Raw genomic sequence first — 20,132 nt, 5'->3', positions numbered from 1 at the left:
TATATGTTGCTTTTGAACACAGTTCAGTTCTGAAATTCCAGACAAGCATTTGAGTGCAACAGGGAAAGTGATTCACCACCACCAATACCAATTTGTTGCTATCGTCTAGTTGCTACAGGGTATGTGGGGCACAGAGGGGCAGGAGTGGGTGGAAATATTATTATAATAATAACAACAATCACATGCTAACCACAGCAGTACGACTTGATTTTGAGAACACCACAAATCAACAGAACATCAGAAGAAACAAACTCAAAGTGGGAATGAAAGGGAAGTGGGGTAGACCAAGACAAAAGAGAGATAAAGAGAAGAATGAAGAAACACTGGTCCAATTACATTAACAGTCTAGTTTCAAGCTTCTCAGATGTTCACTTCATACAAGTATACATAGGGGGCAGGAGGAGGGAAGGAGGCCCAAACAGCATCTGAACATCAGACAGTAAGAGAAGCCTCTTTGTTTCAGTGTTCTCATGAACAAAAAACCAAAATTAAATAAAAAGCCCCAAATCCACAAAACAGAGGATCAGCCTTCCTCCTGCAGTCTTTAAAAAAAAAAAAAAAAAAAAAAAAAAAAAAAAAAAGGAAAGAAGGTAATAGCCTTATTCTAAGCAAAAAAAAAAATACACTCGTGGTTCACCTTATCAATCTCAAAATACTAGGCACCCGATTCAACTTTAAATCTCTCCTTAATTTCAATTTGCAGATGAGAGATCTTATTTTCTGAACTTAATTTAGCTGGCACACCAGTATGCAGCTAGTAAGTTGTATGTAACAATAGAAAAACGTCATGGTCTTATTTTTTACGTGCCACTGTATCATTATAGCTGTATGACAAAGGAGATACTGGTTATATGATACAGGTCTAAAGATCTGCATTGTGTGATATTGTCACGGCACTGGTTCTAGAAACCAACTACACTTAAAATGAAGATTTTCCTAATCATTGTCAATAATTTCATGATCAAAAATTCTCAAGTAAATATTCACCCCTGCTGAGAGTACTCAACTAACAATAATTCATTGTAAAACCTACATAGTCTACATCTGCCAGTAATGAGTCATTTCCAATCTGTAATCTGGATACCCAGAGCAGTCGAGAGGACTGCTCCTCCACAGAGTGCAGGGCAAATCACAAAAATGACATGGACAAGTCTTTCCATTTCAGCACTATAAAAATGCAGTCCTCATTGTCAGAAGTTTGGAAATTCTCAATACAGAAGGCATACAGGCAACTATCAAAGCAGTTTCTATCATTTTCTTTTCAAATTATTTAATGCAATAATTACATAAGCTTTTTCTTAATGCTAAGTGAGCTACCTGAGCACTGAAGAACTAGGAAAACTAGCTCTGAGGTTTTGATGTCAAGCAGAGAACAGTTGGTTTTTTGATTCATATTTTTCAAATACATATCCAAGAAACAGCATGCATTTCAGCCCCCAAAAGTTACAGTCCAGTAACTATTTGTTTTTGTTAAAGTGATATACAGCAGAAGTTAGGAATAATTAAATTGACTAATTAGTTTGACTAATTGTAGAAGACAGGAATTGCATTTTCAGTCTTTTGTCCTGAAATCAAACTGCCATACAATAAAAAACACATTTGGACTTTACAAATTGAGATACATGACCAAACAATACAGAAGTCTTGATAAACCATAAAAATTCTTCCCTCTCAAGCAGTTAATTTCCAGTGATGTCACCTCCACAAGGTCTTCAGCTATACAATGTCTCAAATTGCTAAAGGTAAACAAATAAACAGAAATAGACTATCTTTTCCCCAAAGCCAAATTTTTCAGAGGTTCTGCTGAGAAACAAAAAGGAACAAGCCTAATTTTCTCTATAAGGATATAGGTCTCCATTTTGCCAGCTGTTCGGTTTCGACAGACCCATACTAATAATGCAAGATGGTCTAATTTGCACCATCAAAGTCAGAAATGGTAATTCCAGCATCCATTCATTTTTAAGCTCTGATCAAGAACTATTGAGCTTAGACACACAACTCCTCCCTGTGCCACAGGCTACCCACTCTTCATCATGAGTAAGGTTTACATGACCAAGCAATGAGAATTTTCACACTTGTTTCAAGAAGAAAGTGATCTCAAGAAGCAGATTTTGACAATGATCAAGCCCAGACCAGATTATTTTTATTAAAACAAGGCTTTTTTTTTTTTTTTAACTAAAATTTGTTCACTACTTAAATTCCAGTCCTCTGGAATACACTTCAGCTTTAGGAAAAAACGTTTGAAATGCTTTTCAATCTGAAAATACAATCTAAGCCTCTCAATATATTTAAGTAAATTTTATTTTGCAATTCGCAACATTTAAGTTTTCCATAATCTTTCTCAGATAAGCAAAAAATATTTACTTTATTTTTTTTTTTTTTTTTAACATAGAATAACAAAATGAAAAGCACTTCCTCAGTCAGGAAAGTAACTGCACTGGGGAATCCACTCATGAACATGCTCATTTCACCCTTCAAATGGCACATTTGATTACCAAAGGAGCTATGTTTTAAAAAGCGCTACCAGCTCTATTTTAAGGATTTATAGAATCACAGAATGGTTTGAGTTGGAAGGGACCTCAAAGATCATCTAGTTCCAACCCCCCTGCCATGGGCAGGGACACCCTCCACTAGACCAGGTTACCCAAAGCCTCATCCAATTTCTAGATCTACATTTCTTCTATGAGACAACAAATTACTGTTTTTATCATGTAGCACTGGTTAACAAAATCGGTCTTTGCAGCTGTGTTAATCAGGAGTCACCAGAATAAAGTGTTTGCCAGTGTACCGTGCATAAATTCTTACTCTTAGCAAGTCCTTGCACTTCTGCCCAGTAGGTAGTTTTGCAGCCAGTGATATGGCTTGTATGTTTAAGTTAACTTCATCTAAAAAATTCCCGCCTTTCATTTGTTATCACTACATTGCAAAAAACTCCCAGAAAATGAAATGGTTCCTTATGTTCCAGTATTTTCTTGCTCTAAAATACAATTCTATCAAATAACTTGAATTTTATTCTTATCAAGGGGCTGTCATTTCAGTGGCACATGGACCAAGGACAAGTTACAATACAAATATTAATGCAGATGATTAACCGCGAACAGGAGTATTTCGAGTTTAAACAGGCTCAAATTACAAAAGCATGTAGTAACTTGGGTTTGGCTTACTCAGATATTAAAATATAGTTAATGAAGGCGTAAGTGATACTACCATGCAAGATTTCAAGGACGTTCTGACTCACCGTGAAACAATTTAGGCTTTAACTGGGGATATTACCCAAAGAATCTTTGCAGGAAATCAACTGACAAGTTACACCAAAAGACAGGTCTATCCTCTCATTAGTGAGGGAGTATGCACATGAAAAGATGACCTGAAAAAAAAAATAATCTGTCACGAAGCAAAAATAGCAGTACAGAGAAGTGGAAGGGGATTTAAAAATATGAGGAGTCTCTAGCCCCTTTTCCTCTTATTTAATTAACAACCAATAATGTCTCCCTGTGTGCTGTTTGTGCTGACTACTGTTTTGCTTCTCTACTACTGAGAAACTTTTCCAGGCTTATTTGTACAAAAATATTTTATTTGTACAGAAATAAAACCAAACAAAAAAACCCCAAACAAAAAAAAAAATCATGCGCATCTCATCTGTTCTTAGTTAACACCATATTATCTCTGCTGTGTATTTTTTTACTATTATCCACAATGAGAAGCAAGCTTTCTCTAGGATTAGGTACTTTGAGTAACTAATTCAAGAAGATTTTTTTTAAAAATCATTGTTGCAAAGTATTTGGAGATTTTTAATTTCTTCCGTATTCAATATTCACTTTAAGAATGTTAATAAAACACATTTACATATCTTAATTAACAGTTTGCAAGTGTCCTAGCAGTTTGAATAACAGAAAGTTACACATGTGGAAAAGAGAAGTTATTCATCAAGTTCAAAACTTAAGTTACCTCTTTACTGAAATGAAGCAGTCTCATGTGGATTTGATATTTCAGTATTTTTGAAACAAAAAAATAAAACCAAGGATTAAAATTATTCAAGTTTTCTATGAAGATACATCACCTATTTCTTGCTGTATGTGGGTACCAAATAGAGAAAAGGGACATTCCTTGCTATACCCATACAAATCAGCCTAAGATTTAAACCAGGGATGGTATGGTGGTCTGTGACATCCTAAGTGTGAGTAACTCTCCCTCTCCTGCCCTATATTTTATGAGATGAAATCTCAAATTAGCATGACCCAGAGAACAGCAAACTGCATACATGCATAAAAATCTGGGTTCTTTTTCTGACTCTGTATTAACCAAGTTTACAACACATTTTTCAACACATTATTTCATATATCTGCATCGCTATTTTCCCATCCCACTGCTCTGGAGACATTATAACAAAGTGAGAAAGCTACACATCTTTTATACAAACACAAGATAGTTTAAGAAGAGGCTACAACTACACACAAGTAGAAGTATGATCTAAATAATCTCATCTTGTTTAATATCATCTTGCAGAAGGAGTCTAAGTAAAAAAAAATAAAAATCATGTAATATCACTGATTTCCAAACATTTTTGAGCATTGCCTACTTTTAAGAATTAGACTCAAAATTGCTCATTACATAAAAAACCATATATGTTCTACCTACAAAACTGTTTTAGATCAACAGTCAACGCAGGAAAAAGTCAGGCATTACGCCATGTTATTTTGTACTGGCATACATAAACTGGAAAGCTCAGTAATAAAAAAAAAGTCCACCTGTGTATAGCAAGCAAGCAGCTTTTCCCAACAAATGCAGTGAGCTTTAGCAAAACCTAAACTTGTAAAAATTTTTTTCATTTGACATAGATTTCACACATGTAAATATGGAAATAAATTTTTGAAATAACTAAACACCAATTAAAGTGTTGTCAACATTTAATGACATGTAAGTCAGATGGACATTGGGGGTGGAAGATAATGCAGAGAAAGGGCTGGCCAAAGTTTTTGAAAGCCACAGTAAATATCAACATACAAATTTAACTGCTACTATTCAGTACTTCTGGATGCTGTAAAAGTGGCAAGGATCAGCTCAAAGCAACTGCTAAACATTAGCAGAAGAAAAATCCATTGCTGCCTTTCACTATCCTCAACACCACAGAGCTGGAAGAGAATCAAAGATGGACAGTTCCACGATGGCAATCAGATGGCAGTGACAGGAGGAAGAGGGTCAACACTACCAGTTTTGTTTCTGTGCCTCAGAAGTGCTGAGATGGGGGCAAAGTGGCTGCAGAACAGAGTATGTATGTACATGTGAAACTATTCATCACATTTTACAGCTGCTGCGGTGGAAAAGGCTTCAGATTACTTAAGCATTTATCAGCCATGCCAAAGAACAGTGCTCTTCGATATTTTACTTCAGAAATTAAGGGTATAAAGGTATCAGAAGTATGCTGGTATCTCACTCTGCTTGCAGACTTCTACTACTACTGACAATGTCATGATACTACCTTGGAAGGGAGGTGGAACTAGGAAAAAAGCTTGTGTATCAAGGATCAGAGCAATTGCCTTGGCCATTTTGCAGCATAATGAAACACACTGTTCATGCTCAGGATTTAGCTAAATTTAGCTCTCCCTGCTGTGAGTATCATCCTTATTACCTTTGAGGTGGTTAGGAAGGAATTTTTCCCCTTGGTGCAAGATTCCCTTCTCAGCAGCTAGGGAATTCAGTGCAAGGTTAATCCAGAAAACTCATTCTGTCTCTACCTAGCAGGTATCCAGAATAGATGGCACTCAAGGTGAAAATATATTAGAAGAAAGAATCCCCTCCAAAATAAGAAAAATGTATCTATGGTTATAATACAGCAAGTAAGAAATAAACACCTTTTTTCCCCACTCCCAAACAAGAAAATCCCACCATCGCAGCCACCATCAGCACAGGGACTAGCTGATTATAAAGAGGCCTGACTGCAACGGTCTGCCCATTCCAAACTCCAAAGTCCACATGGCACGTGCTAGAGGACTGGCTGATCAGTAACTTCACAGGCGGCTACTGACAAAGCTGGATAATCATAAAGTCATGCTCCCGGAGTCTTTCTGAAGCCTGTCTAGCGGGATGAACACATATGAAGCGTGGTGTAATTGGCATTTTTCACCCTAAGTAGAAGACTGGGGTGTTTGGTTTAGGGTTGTGGATTTTAGATTTTTGGGGCAGAGTGTGCGTGGGCAATGTGGAAGAGAAGGGTTCTACACAGGCAGGTTTACTGAGACAGCTAGATCAGTGCATTTATAACGATATACATGGATTTTTATGAGCATCCATGCACGCAAGGATGCTCAAAGACTTGGAGACAAACATGGAACACTGAAGATAAGACAGACATTTAAGGTAAGTGCTGAATTTCAATAGGTTTTTACAAAAAAAGTTCTCAGATTACCATTATCAGTGTTGTGCAATACTTTGCTTCAGTACATGGCCATCTCACATGAGTACAATGTTATTCAAGTTTTGTGCTGCAACTTGACACTTATCACTCAAGATGAATGAAGAGTACTTTGAGAAGACAAAGTTTTCAAATTTAGCTAATCTCTCATAAATTTGATGTGCTGACTTTCTGAGTTTATGCTTAATCTCAATGCAGGAGAGAAAGCAAGGCATGAAACCAAAGTATTCTGGAGGTTGCAGTAGACTGCTAACAATTTATTTCCAACAACAAGAATTAGTAACTCCTTCAGATCTACTAATACTCAAGATACTGAGTCAGCATCAGATTGTTAAGAGATTTTCTTGACTAGTACTACAGAAAATTCTACTGAGATTTTGAACACTGTAAGGTTATCATAGATCCTACCTTACAGGCTAACTTTAGTCAAAAGCTACATACAGATAGATGGAAATCAGAAGGTAACAGAAACCCAGATTTTTCATTGTAAATCCTGACAAAGGCTCTAGGATAGAGACAATAGCTCTCTTCCACTTTTTTTTTTTCCTATTAAATGGCTAGAACACCTGAGAGACTGCAAACCCAGCTCACATCTTGAACACTTCCGAGGACTGTAAATTTCACCACTTGGAGATGGTTAGGTCTTCAAATGCTTGTAGATGGCTTCTGTGAATACACCAATAGTCTGTGCATAAAAGTACTTCATTGTTCTCTTTTTTTTTTTTTGTAGTCTACATATCAATCCTTATCTGCCTGAAAACAGTTTGTTATAAGCGCAACAGCTGAATTTATTGAAATAGTCCTTGTTGTGCTATGACAACAACTAAAACACTCCTGTAATACTAGATACAATTTCAGTATTTCTGAAGACTTTATCAAAAGTATTCGAATATATATCTCTTCCACAAAAAAAGAAAGGTTTTGTTAGAGCATTTCCCCATTTTTTGAAGAAGGAAACAGTAGTTCGGCTTTTTTTTTTTTTAAGGCTTCAACAAAGCTAAAGAATTAGATTGCAAAGTGCAGTAATCTTAAGTAATTCCACTTTTGAGTTTCCTCACTATACAGCAAACACTAGATATAATAGGCAATCCATCAAAACCAATTAGCAGGATTGATTAATGTTTTCATTAGTAAACACTGTCTTTCCATCACAATTTTCAAATTATTTTCCTTTTCCAGATATGAAAACAATCTCTCCCAGTCTTTCAATAGCCAGAATAAATACAGTAAGAACTGTTTTAAAACTTCCATTCTGTCTACATCGAAAATAAGTACTATTCATGTTCAGTAAGGTTATCACTTTAAGTGGAAACAATTTACATGTTTCCTAATAAAATGCCCAGCATTCTACAAGGAGTATGCAATGCTCATACATGACCTGAATGCAGTAAATATTACGGAACTGTACGTGAAAGGTGAATACAAGCCAGATTTCTCAACATAAAAAGAAATTATATTATAAAGACTGTTTTATCACTGCAAAGCTTTCTAAAACTACAACCAGGTACAATTTGGTTTGTTTCCACATAAACATCTTCCTGTCCAGGAGGACACTGCATCACAGACAGCATTGTCCTGGTATTTTTTTAAATTAAGAACATGAAACAATTTTTTTTACTAAAATTGAGAACAACAACAAAATGGTTAAAGGGATCTTTTTAACTTCAAGCTGATGTATTGCTCAAAGTAGAGCACCTTCTGGGAGGGCAGAGGGAAGGAGACCTTCTCTTGTAGTCACTGGGGGAGGGTTTCTTTGTTGTTTGAACTCTTTTGCCCAACCCTAGGCTATGCAACGGCAGCTAATCTTCATTAAGAAGGGGGATTCTGACCTTTCACTGGGTTTTGTGAGCAATACAATGTATGTGTAGAAGAATGACACTGCGATTAAATTGTGTATCTGCCTGTAAGAAAATACTCAGATGTGGACTGACAAGACAACTCATCTGACAAAGACAAAGTGCTACTAAACAGCTCATGGGGTGCTCAAAAAAATCTAGGCACTGAAACTTTACTTCATACATGCTGCTACAGGCAACATACTTTGTTGGCCAGATAAATATTGTTGCTAGACAACTCATTCTTCCACTTTTTCCCCACTATAAAGGTGCTTTCACTACAGAGTAGACCAGAAATTCAGCCGTGCCCTGGGACACAATTCACCAAGGGCAAGCCTTAAAACAGTTCATCAAGAAACTGTAATCTTGTACTAGGTAGTAAGTTATTGTGAGACCTTTCATATTCCTTAGTTCTAGTTACAACAGAGTACAACATATCAAAGTAGCAATAAAACCGATGAACAAAACAAACAAACAAAAGAATCGCCCTGGAGCTATTAACATACAACACCAATTTATTTCAGTCTGTCACCACTGTATAGCAACTAGTGCTGTACTACACAAAACCTATTCTAGAATATTTACTTAAGAGTTGACCTGTCATTAGGAGTCATGTATTCAAATAGATACTCAATGTCCAATTACATTGCAAACCAACAGGTTTTCTAATGTCCTTGAAAAGAATCACTATAGTAACTCTTAACTATTTTTTTAAAGTCTAGTGTATCTTACACTCTTGGGATACATGAGTAAAATTAGAAATCCATTTATAGTTATTCTTAAGATACACCAAGCACCATTTAAAAAAAAAAAAAGGCTTATAGGCTTATAACTTGCAAAGTTTACAACATGCAATTTCTGCTCCACTGGAACAGATGACATGGACAAACTTATAGAAAAGGAGTATACACAATTTCATCAGTACAATCATAAACTCTATGAATGGACTCTTCTATTTACATGATGAAATTCAAAGACAGATTAAAAATATTTGTACCAGTATTATTTACATTTCCTAGTGTCCCATTTGCACTTACAACTAACACTGTATATTGATCTTCTAGATGACAACCCTAGCCCTAAGACTTTTTCCCAGTTCTTTCAGGATTCAAACTCTAAAGACATTTCCAGAAGTAATTAGTAATCTACACCAAAATTGTCCAAGACAGACCAGAGCAATAAAGAGCTCTGTCCTGCTCAGTGTGGAGAGAAACGAAGAAAGTATCTAGACAGATGGCTTCATAAGGAGACAAGAATGAAGTGGTATAAGAGGAATGGTTCCCTCGGAAGAATATATGGCTAGAAGACGATCTGAAGAGGAGTTGAGGAAAGAGTCTAACTTACAGGTGAGCACACAACGAAAGAAAGCAGCTCCAAAAAATGTAATGAAATATAACATATGACAATACTAACCAGTTGATAACCTTGAGGGTGAAGCCTGTAACAGAAGTAGATGACCATAATCCTGAAGTATTACAAAAAATGGTTTTACCAAGTTATACATACCTAATAGGGAAAAAAGTAAAAGTCACCTAGAATAAGAAGGTTATCAGCAAAACAGGTGACTACTGGAAAAAAAGAAAAAGAAGCAATGAACATTGGACTTATGTCAAAGCAGATTATTTTAGTCTTACTAGAGAACCAAACTAGACAGCAATGAAAGGCAGAACTGCAATTTGATGATTGAGGGCAACAAATCACATGGAAAAACCTATCCTCCCACTGCAAAAAGTTCATTATGACCATATACATTTGTTCATTAAGCAGAAGCTCACAAGGCCAGCTGGGGTTAAACCATGACAGGCATGATACAGTCTAGGAATACAGCTTGAATGTTACTGCTAGACCTGAACTACTACTCATCGGTAGAGTTTTATCTCTGTTGTCTCCTGTCTTCATCTTGGATTATCAAACTTCTAGACAGAGACAGTTACAGAAAAGCGGTAAGTAATTTTTACCTGCAATTAAAGATGGGGGGGGCGGGGGGGGGCAGGACACAACTCTCTGCAGAGTGTTTAACTAGAATTATGAGCTAAGTCATATATGCATCCAGAAGAACTATCAAATACCTAGTTTGGTTTATCCTGATAACATTAACTGAAAGAAAAAAAAAAAAAAGGCTGGCTAAAGAATATTTCTAAGCCTCTTAGTCATAAAGATAAACCAAGACAAAGAAAAAGCTGGCTCTGATACACACCTTGACTACAGAGAACACTGAGCAACAACTTGGGAAAGAAAAGATATGAACATTTGCTTTACAGAGGCCAGTGAATTGAATGAAAATGCTAAAAATTAGTGTTGATAATGTAAATTTTAGCTTAAATTTCCACCTTATTGATTGCTTAGCAAATAATAAAATGAAAGGAGCATCTCAATGCAAATCAGTAAAGTTTACATTTCCTTCCTTGAAAACAAGGGAGTAGCATGAAAGGAGGTAAGGAAATGAACAAGCAGAGAGAAAAAGAGAGCAAAGGAAACACAACAAATTAGAAGAAACAGTCCTTCAGCATTTTCACTTTTAATGATCTTGATTCCATCCAGGAAGAGAAATGTATTGTACTCTGTTTTACACAAACATAAAAAAATTTGCAGGGAGATGTGGTGTTCAACATTATTTATCATTTCAAATCTTGATATAAAAATCTAGACAGCAGAAAGCCCACATTAGTTATTTATATAGCAATCCTTAAATCTGCTATGAGCTAGACCTAATGCAACATGTTGCCCACATATCTTCATCTCAACTACTTAACAAACATCATTAATGTGAATGCATTGCTTAACAGTTACTTAAGTCATTCATATGTTGGGATTTTATATCCAGTTAAAAAAACCCTACCCTCCTAGAACATTATTGCATTTAACTGCTAGCAGCTGATTTTGAGGTAAAAATTAACATTGAGAGAAAAAAAAATTCTCCTAAATCAATGTAATAACCTTAACACCAGAAATTAACAGGCTCTAGCCTTTTCATAATCTAAAAGTAAAATCCCATACATCTATTCACTGCAGCGAGCACTCAAAATATATTTTATATGTAAATATTTTTCCTAGCCAAAAATCTCAAAAAAAATTACTAAAGTAGTGCTTTACTGAAATATACTTCAGAAGATGCTTCCATTAGGGTGAAGTTAATTTTGAAAGATGGAGCAAATACTCCATTACTTACCTGGAACATCTGCTAAATTTGACTTCACATAAGTTTATCATAAAATTCAGTTTATTACTTCACACTCTGATTTTCAATTCCACCTTCATCAGAACCACTGGTCAAAACCAGAAGTTATTCTTTATGCAGTGATCTGAATTTTGCACAGCCACAATCTATTTCCCTTCATTTGTAACAAAGCAACTTTTCAAACAAATACTGACACAAAGATAAATTCAGAGTGGTTTCTTATGATCTACATCCTTATCACAAACACAAGTTCATTTCCATTTTTCACACCTTCCAGCTAGGTTTTAGTTTTTCTTACCCTGTTTAGATGAATATGTCTTACGGACAAAAGCAAAATTTTATTATTTGTAAAGCAAGGTTTCCCCAAAAATCACAGAAGTGTGTTCCATTCATTTTGGTTTAACTTTTTTGAAAGAGAAATAGTGTTGTCAGAAAAAAAAACACACTTGTGAAAACAAAGTAAATCCCTAACGTGTCCAGAGGACTAGGGGTTTTTTCAACTGAAAAATAATGCTTGCCAGTGACATTTTAGGCAGGGAACAGATTCACACATCAGGAGGGAATTCTTAAAGCCAGTATGTCAGTGGACCTAATCAGCCACTAGCTCAAGAAATAACTTACATAAGGAAAATAAAAAGCACAGCATAAAGCTTCTTCCTAGAATATTTTCATGCCATTATGTTATCTGTAGATGGTGGTCAAAATCTTGATTCAAACTTCTTACCACTTTCTAGATAGTAGTGATTATATTTAATTTGTAAAGACAGACTATACACTTTTACTCAGTTAAAGGAAAACTGGTCTCCAATACTCCTTCGGATGTAAATGAGCAGACCTGTGTCCACAACTTTTCTCCAGCCATTTCAATGAAGAACTAGAACGCAGACTCAGTGTTTCTACCTCCTCTTGAACTGTGCCTGTTTAGTGGTAGTAATTACTGGAAAATATTTTACTCACTAAAAAGTGCAGGCAACAGTCCTTAAAGATTACAAGACACCTTTCCAGACTGTCTAAAATTGGCTTAAATATTTGTTGCAAAGAGAATTTATTTTCCATATCATAGGTTTGGTACACTTAAAAAGACAGTATTTTCAGATATATTCATCAGCTTCTTGATATCTGTATGGTTTGCAGAGCTGTAGTAGCTAAAACTACTGAAAGCTGTGGAATCCAGCACGTGCAGAAGGCACAAGCATGTCTACCATTTATACGATGTTTCCCTACCTCCAGATTTGCACTTCCACTACCATCTTCAACTGTAGTGCAATAGGCATAGTCACTGGTAATCCCAATCTTAAACCACAAGCCCTTTTGAAGTCTCAGAGACAGATTTTTAAAAGCCTACAGGTGAGCAACCATGCAGACAGGAATCTACAGGGGGTTTAAAACCTGAAAGATTCCTAATTCTTATTGCTTTAACTAGATTTAAATAACAAGCATGCATAACTACTTTGAAAAGACAAATTTGTCATGTATTAGTCTTCCCTATGACCCTTAATGAACCAGAATAAGATCTGAAACCAAAGAATAAATACAAAAATTGCACCAACTTTAAAATATCTTGTCATCCAGAGTACTGTGTAACATTTTCTATAAATAGATTGCTTATGTGTATTTAAATTCTTTTCACTGGCTTTAAAACATACTGAGTAGACCAAACATATATAACACCAGAACAGAGGGGAAGTCAATATAAAAAAAAAAAACAAAAAAACCACAACACACTCATTCTGAAGAGTTATTCCTAATACATGCAAAGCCTATACAAGTGACTTTCAGACCCCCTAAAAAAATAATTAAATAGCCATAAGGACCTTCCAAAACCCTCATTTTTTTTCAACTATGGCCATTTGAAAGCTAAATACTCATTTAGTAGTTATCCTTAATGCAAAGCCTGCTATTTCCCCAAGCTTTTTGATTAGACCTTTCTTTCTACTTTTGTTAACATGTAGGTTATTAGATCAATTTACAACAGCTTTCTCCATCAGAAAACAAAACTACAACAGATCAATGTTTCTGACAACAATCCCTGAGCCCTTAGGCAACTATTAAAAACCCCCACCTGTTCCAAAAAGTGTGTGTCTCAAAAATTAAATGCAATTCATATTCCTAACCCACAAACCACGTTCAGAAAAACACGCTTCTCTTCCTCTCATATACGTTATCAAAGCGTACATTAAAGATGAAATCTATTTTGTCATCAAGATTAACAATAATTATAACGCCTAGTTCACACAGGGCATCTTAAACCAACAAGTCTTACATGCTTTCAGGAGGATTTATATTTATTCTATCCGATAGTGATAAACGCACTAGTCTACAGTGCCTTTGCATTCCTTGTTCTCCCTCAAAACATATGCAGTTATTTTATATAATCACTTAATTCCAGTAAGCATTTTCATAAAAAAAGTACTAGTGTATAAACACAAATCATTTTTTATCTACAAGCTTCTGAACAACTCCATGCACTTGTTACCAAATCATTAATTCAAGCTTACTTCATTTTGAAAACTCTGAGTACTATAGTGACCCAAGACTTAAATCAAGATCAAAACATCAATTTATCTCCTGTTGCAAAAGGTGTAAGTTTTTTTTTACTGTGTTTCTATCTTTGGCAAACAAACAAACAAAAAAGGCAAGCAAAATATTAAAAGCATCCAAAAACTTGGTAATACTTGCAACAAAGACAAGGGGAAAGTAGGATGGAAAAGGCAAACAGATTTAAAGAAAAGGGTTAACTTACTGTTTCATTTTGTATCTGACTGTTGATTTATCTACAAACAAAAACATGATTCACCCCACATTTCCCCAAATTCTGTTTCTTTTTTAGACTTGCAGAAGTGAGTAGCTGCCTCATCATTTAAAGCAGAGACAGCAAAGCTTAATCAAGTTTAAATTAGTACCATTATTACAGACATATTTAGCAAATGTCTGTACCTAGCACAACTCCTGACAATGTTAGAGATTACTTTGTACTGGCTGCTAGAACTTTAAAAACAGAGGTTTTGTATTGTTAATTTCTAAGCTTCTCAAGCCACAGAGCTTCTCTCAGCTACTTTCTGAATTAAAAAAAAATATCTCCAGAAAGAAAGTAATGCAAACTACTAACAAATGTCTCAGAACAGCAACAAGTGTTGGAATAGTAAATACCCAGCAAAGTTAAAATTACCACCTTGCTCTCAAGCATGAGTCTGCAAGTGACTTGAGTAAAAGCATAAGTGAAGATATGAAACCTTCACTACCAAGAAGTCTTCAGTCTTCCTCATATGGGAAGCAGACAGAGCAGTACCCAACTTTGAGCATGGAACAGAAAGTTCTCTTCATCCCTGTTCTGCTGGGGAAAAGTAGCACCGAACAACTTAGCACTGTTCATATCACGCAAGTTAGGAAAAAGTTAGTAACGGAACTCAACAATATGCCCTACCCAAGGCTCTTGCTTTTCAATATCTTACAGGCAACATATTTTAAGAAATAACTTGTGCCTAACTCTCAAAAGAGGCAAGTAGACCAGCGGATCTCTAATCCCTTAGGACTAGTCTACACAATGAAATACTAACAGGAAACTAACATTTCATGAAGCACTTTTCTGAGAAAAAAAAAACCAAAACAACAACAAAAAAACCCCACACACATTTAAACTACCTTCAAAATCCTACTCTATACATTCAAAACCAAGTCACATTTTACACTTTCCATTAAAGTGATGAGGACCCAATGGATTTAGGGCAATTGTGCCTCACCAAAGAATCAGACCTTTCAAACTAACATCGAGGTACTTCAGTAGGTCACATGCGAATACTTTTCACTGTCATGCTGTCAGAGCTCTAGTCAGTTTCCACTAGATTTCACTCTTCCTTTTCTTTTGTGAATATATAAATCTCCCTGAAACCCTACTATTAAGGAAGTGATTAGCTCCTCTGGACAATCCTACTCTCTCTATATAACAAACTTAAAAGACAAGTCACTTAAACCAGATTGTTTACACCGAAGAAATGCCTGGAGAACCACTATAAGGCATCAGGTCTCAATATTCTAAACATGATATACACAACCAGAAGCTCCTGGGTGACAGTTTGCAGTATGGACACACGCTGGCTGCAAAGTTAACCGAGATTGCCAGTGATCATGTCTGAACAGTTTAAAATGATCCAGTTCCACCCAGCCAGAAGTCACATCCCAGGTTACTGGTTCTTCACAGATGCCATGCTCACTGCAGCCCCTACAATAAGCAAGACATGCCTCATGGTCAAGCTGAGCCAGGAAAAGTGGGGAAAACAACAGAGGATTGTCAGCTCTCAAGCAGTCTAGTAAAAGGGCTTTCATTTAAGCTGATAAATAGTACACATGTGAATCACACTATCATTCGGGTTGAAAATATTGCCAAATTTGGGTCAGCTCAGGGTAATGGTGAACAAAATGTGAACATTTGTAATTACCTGTAATGAAAATATACCTCAGCTATAAAACTATTAGCTACTGTCAGTTTGTTGCAGATGCACCTCTAGTCTTATCAAACATTTTTAGAACTAGCAGTCTAAAAAGCTCAGGCATTCAGAGAGATATGCAGGCACCTAATTTTTACCATCAGTAGTTCAACTGAAATAAATGTCATCGTTGACAGCAGTAAGTATGCTCCTATACAGGTTCAGAGGCTTAAACTGCAGAAGTGTGGAACTAATGCAGGTAAAATTATTTCTTTCCATAATAACTATAATGAAGCTGGTAGCTTTTGTGCAAAGTCTAGTTAATTATGATAATCACGTAAGGCTGACCTAAAAAATGGTAAGATTTGTTAAACTACTTAATAACAAAATTATAGAAGCACAATCTGCCATAAACATGAAGAAAACGGGTTGGAGTTACAACGTATTGGGAATTAACAAGTGCATTAATCAGACAAAAAAATGAGCCACAGACATTTAGCAGTCAACCTGCAATTCCAGAAAGACTGTGTTATGTTCTCAAACACAGTCATGAAGGCTCCTTCGCACTAGCATCAGCCCACTTTTTTGAACAAGTGACTGTCAGCCAACAGTGATATTGTTAAAACCTAATTAGAGCTCCTTGGTTGTACTGCTTATCATAAATATTGCAAGATGTGGGAAATAATCACAGAAAAGCCTCATCTTGGCGTTCAAGAAACAGTTTGCAATGAGCAGAACTGAAAACAGCTCAAAAAGGATTGCTTTGGATATCACAGACTGAATAATCTTGCAATTGCTTTCATGACTTTTTCGTGGCTACGCTAGCAGCCAGCACCTGGGTGCAGAAACAGGAGCAAGCTCCAAGACCAAGCCAACGTGATTTCTCAGAGGCTTCTATTACTAAACAACCAAGACCAGGGCCAGGCCAAGAGCAAGTGTGAATTTCCTCCTTTTCCCCGGGAACACGGACATGATCAGCCTCCACCCTCCGAGCAGGGAGCGCACTGTCACACACGAACACGGCTGTAACCTGCCTCCCCAGCACCCCCCCCCCACCCCACCCCCCCCCCACCCCACCCCCCCCCGCCGCTTTCAAACCAGACACACAGCATTAACCAGCCAAAAGGAACATGACAAGGGGCAGCAGTAGGGTGTGGTTTGACTATTTTTTTTTTTTTTTTAAAAAGAGTAAACCCCAGCCTCTCTCAGCCATCAGAAACACCCATTTCATTAGGAAGAAATTACCCGCTGTGTTTTTCCGGTACAACATGTGAACTCAGGACTACGAACCTGCTCTTGATATTTACTTTGCACTGAGGGCTGGCAGCCTTCAGACACAGAGAGCCAAAGCGCTCCGTCCGTCACGCCCTGGGAAAGCTACCCCGGAGATTGCACCAGCGGCCCGGAGAGCTGCTGGAGTACAGCAGGTTGCTTTGTAAGAGGCGCCTTCTGCGCAGAGCCGAATATTTAAAGAAACAAACAAGCAACCAACAAAAAAGCCCACCAGCAGGCTTCTCACTCCTTCTCTTCCATCAGCCGCCCTTCAGCTCTGTTTCAGTCGCAGACAAAAAAAAAAAAAAAAAAAAGCCCACAGCAGTAACCCGTTTCGGGATCGGGGGAGAGGGAGGGGGGTTAGCTTCTGTATGACCGCCGTTGCCCGCCCCCTTTCGCCACCTCCAGGTCCCAGGGGTTTCCTGCCCCGGAGCGGTGTGTCCCGCAGGGTCGGGCCGGCATGTGCCTGCGGGAGGGGAGGGAGGAGGGGAAGGCTCCGGCCCTGCGCTCCCTTTCTCTCTCCGGCCGCTGCAACCTGCCTTCACCCGAGCCACTCCGGGCACGGCAAGGGGCCCGACACCCGCTCCCCGGCCCTTCCCGCCGAGGACCGGAGCCCCCTCCCCGGCCAGAGCGGGCCGCGCGTTAACGGAGAGCGGGGGGAGGCCTGTGCCCGAGACCCCTGGCCGGGGGGGCGAGGGGGGGGGGGGGGCGGCGAAGGGGGCCAGGCTGACCGCGGAGAGGAGCAGGGCGCGGCCTGGCCCGGGCGCGGTGTCTCACCTCCCGGGCGGCCCAGAGGGGGTGGCGAGGCGGGCCGGGCCGCGGCAGGCCGGCCGGGCTCGGGGGGCCGCGGCGGGGTCGCTCACCTCGGTGGGGTCGCTGATCTCGAACAGGTCCAGCCGGTTCGCGTTCCAGTGGTTGATGATGTCGGCGAGTTTGCGCCGCTCCTCCTCCCGGCTGCCGCCGCCGCCCGACATCCTCGCCGAGCCCGCCGCCGGGGAGCCGAGCCGGGGCCGGGCCCTCTCCGCCGAGCCCCGGCGAGGGGGGGGGAGGCGGGGACGGAGCGGGGGGTCCCTCAGTCCCGGCTGGGAGGGGAGGGGCCGACTCTCCCCTCAGCCGCTGCCGGCACGGGCGCCGCGGAAACGCCCCGGGATCGCGCCGCCGATAGCGATCGGCCCCGGAGGACAGCGGGGAAGGAGAGAAAGAGAAAGGGGGAAGGGCGGGGAGGGGGCGGAGAAGAGCAGGAAGGATGCCCCGAGTCGTCGTCGTCGGCTGCTGTGTCTCCCGGCTCGGCAGCGTCTGTCCCCGCTCGCCTGCCCTGAGCCGAGCGAAGCCGCCGCTGCCGCCTTTCTCCGCCCCGGTATCGCCCTCCCCTCGCTCGCTCCCTCACACACCGTCCCGTGCGCGCCCCCGCCTGGCCGCCCGCCCTCCTTCTCCCGGGGCGCGCGCGCGCTCCCGGCGGCCGTCACCTCCCGGCGGCGGCCGCGCGCCTCAGGAGGGCGCCGCCTCCCCTCCCCTCGCTCCCGCTCCCCCGGCGCGGGGAGGGGGCCACCGGCCGGGGGTGGCCGGGCCGGGGCGGGGCGGGGCGCGGCGGGGCGCGTCCAGGTGCCGCGGGTGCCTCCGCGCGGTGAACGGGCACGAGGGGAGGGGCGGCCGCCGGGGAGTACTTGGCGGCCGCTGTCGCGGCGGGGGGCAGGCACGGGCGGGGGCAGGCGGAGCGGGGGAGGGGGGGCGGTGTGCCGGCAGGAGGCCTCTCGCCGGCTGCGGGAGCGCTGGCTGCCGCGCGGGGCCCGCGGTCGGGCGCTCGCAGCAACAAAGGGCCTGGGCCGCCGCGGCCGCGGGAACAAAGACCCTGCGGGTGGAGGCTGGCGCGGCCCCGCCGCGGCCTCTCCGCGCCAGGGCGGGAATATCCCCGCTTCCCAGCCCTCCCTCCCTCACCAAAACCCTCCCTGCCCGCGGGCAGAAGTCAGGGTGCGCGGCCGGGGAGGAGGCGGGACACGCACACCGGGTCGAGGCCGCTGGGAAGCAGAGCGGTGCCGCCCGCCCTGCGGCCTCCGGCCCCTCACCTGGCCTGCCTGTGCCTCAGCTTTTCCCTGCAAAGCGGGGAGAGCAACGCTCCGCTGCTTCCCCGGGTACTGCTGTGTTTAATAATGTTTATGGAGTGGTTTTGGAGCGCTATGTGGAAGGAATTGTCTAAAAAGACTGTATTGACAGAAATTTCCACAGCTTGAGATGAACCTGAGATGAACTTAAAGCATCAGAACTGTTTTAGTGGTTTTTAGATAGGTAATTTATGTGTGGTTTCTCACAAAATGTGTCAGTTGGCTCTAAGATGCATCGCGCATTGTATAGACTCCGGAATTCAGTACAGCTCTGGGGGTTTGGCTTTGTTTTTTAACCCGCTTGAAGTAAGTAATGCATCCTGACACTTCAGCGGTCGTATTTGGCTTGCATTGGGCATCCTCTGAAACTTAGTCCTTGAACAATCATATTTGAACTCGGTTGTCCAAGTGTGGATCTTTTTTGGTTTCTTCAAGTGGTTAAAAAGGGGGAAATGCTGCTTCTTTTCAGCATACCTGGCACAGCATTTCAAGTTCCTCTTTGCTGAGGGAGTTCAAATGAGTGGGTTTTGCTGATGAAGTTTTGATTGGCTGGGTTATTTGAAGAAGGAGATTCCTCAGAGGCCTTGTCTACATTAAGCAATTAAATTACTGTTTTTATCCAGCAGTATAGCTCCTGTATAAGTACCAGCAGTTCTGGTTTTACAGGTGAAGGTCAGTTATACTTTTGCCCTACATCTGTAACTGTGCCATATTAGAGCTTTACAGTTCCAAGGACGGAAGATATCCTATTTCTCAGGTCCCAAACTCTGGGAGGTGTTAAAAGCCCTTCTGAGAGCCCTTGTAGGCGGGGGGTGGGGGACACAACAAAACCTCAAGTTCTTGTAATATCATCATCCTAAAACTGTACTGTATTCCTTTTAGAAATAAAGTGTAGAGAGAGGAGGGAAAAAC

The 20,132-nt window shown here is 40.5% G+C and overlaps 1 protein-coding gene across 24 annotated transcripts in view; it reads right to left on the bottom strand.

Moving 5' to 3' along the window:
* AFDN (afadin, adherens junction formation factor) overlaps positions 1 to 18,645 on the bottom strand; it is a 132,678-nt gene extending 114,033 nt beyond the window's left edge. For 9 of the 24 annotated variants that reach the window (XM_054820074.1, XM_054820081.1, XM_054820089.1 and 6 more), the window contains exon 1: positions 17,985 to 18,643. In XM_054820074.1, the coding sequence (XP_054676049.1) occupies positions 17,985 to 18,095 (111 nt within the window). In that variant the 5' untranslated portion in view covers positions 18,096 to 18,643. Of the gene's footprint in view, positions 1 to 17,984 lie in introns of all 24 variants that reach the window. The other 15 variants (XM_054820070.1, XM_054820080.1, XM_054820088.1 and 12 more) reach the window with 3 other exon arrangements.
* Between the last annotated feature and the right edge of the window lie 1,487 nt (positions 18,646 to 20,132).

The sequence above is a fragment of the Grus americana genome, chromosome 3 (assembly GCF_028858705.1).
Source record: "Grus americana isolate bGruAme1 chromosome 3, bGruAme1.mat, whole genome shotgun sequence".
Lineage (NCBI taxonomy): Eukaryota > Metazoa > Chordata > Aves > Gruiformes > Gruidae > Grus > Grus americana.
This window is presented reverse-complemented; position numbering and strand designations above follow the sequence as displayed.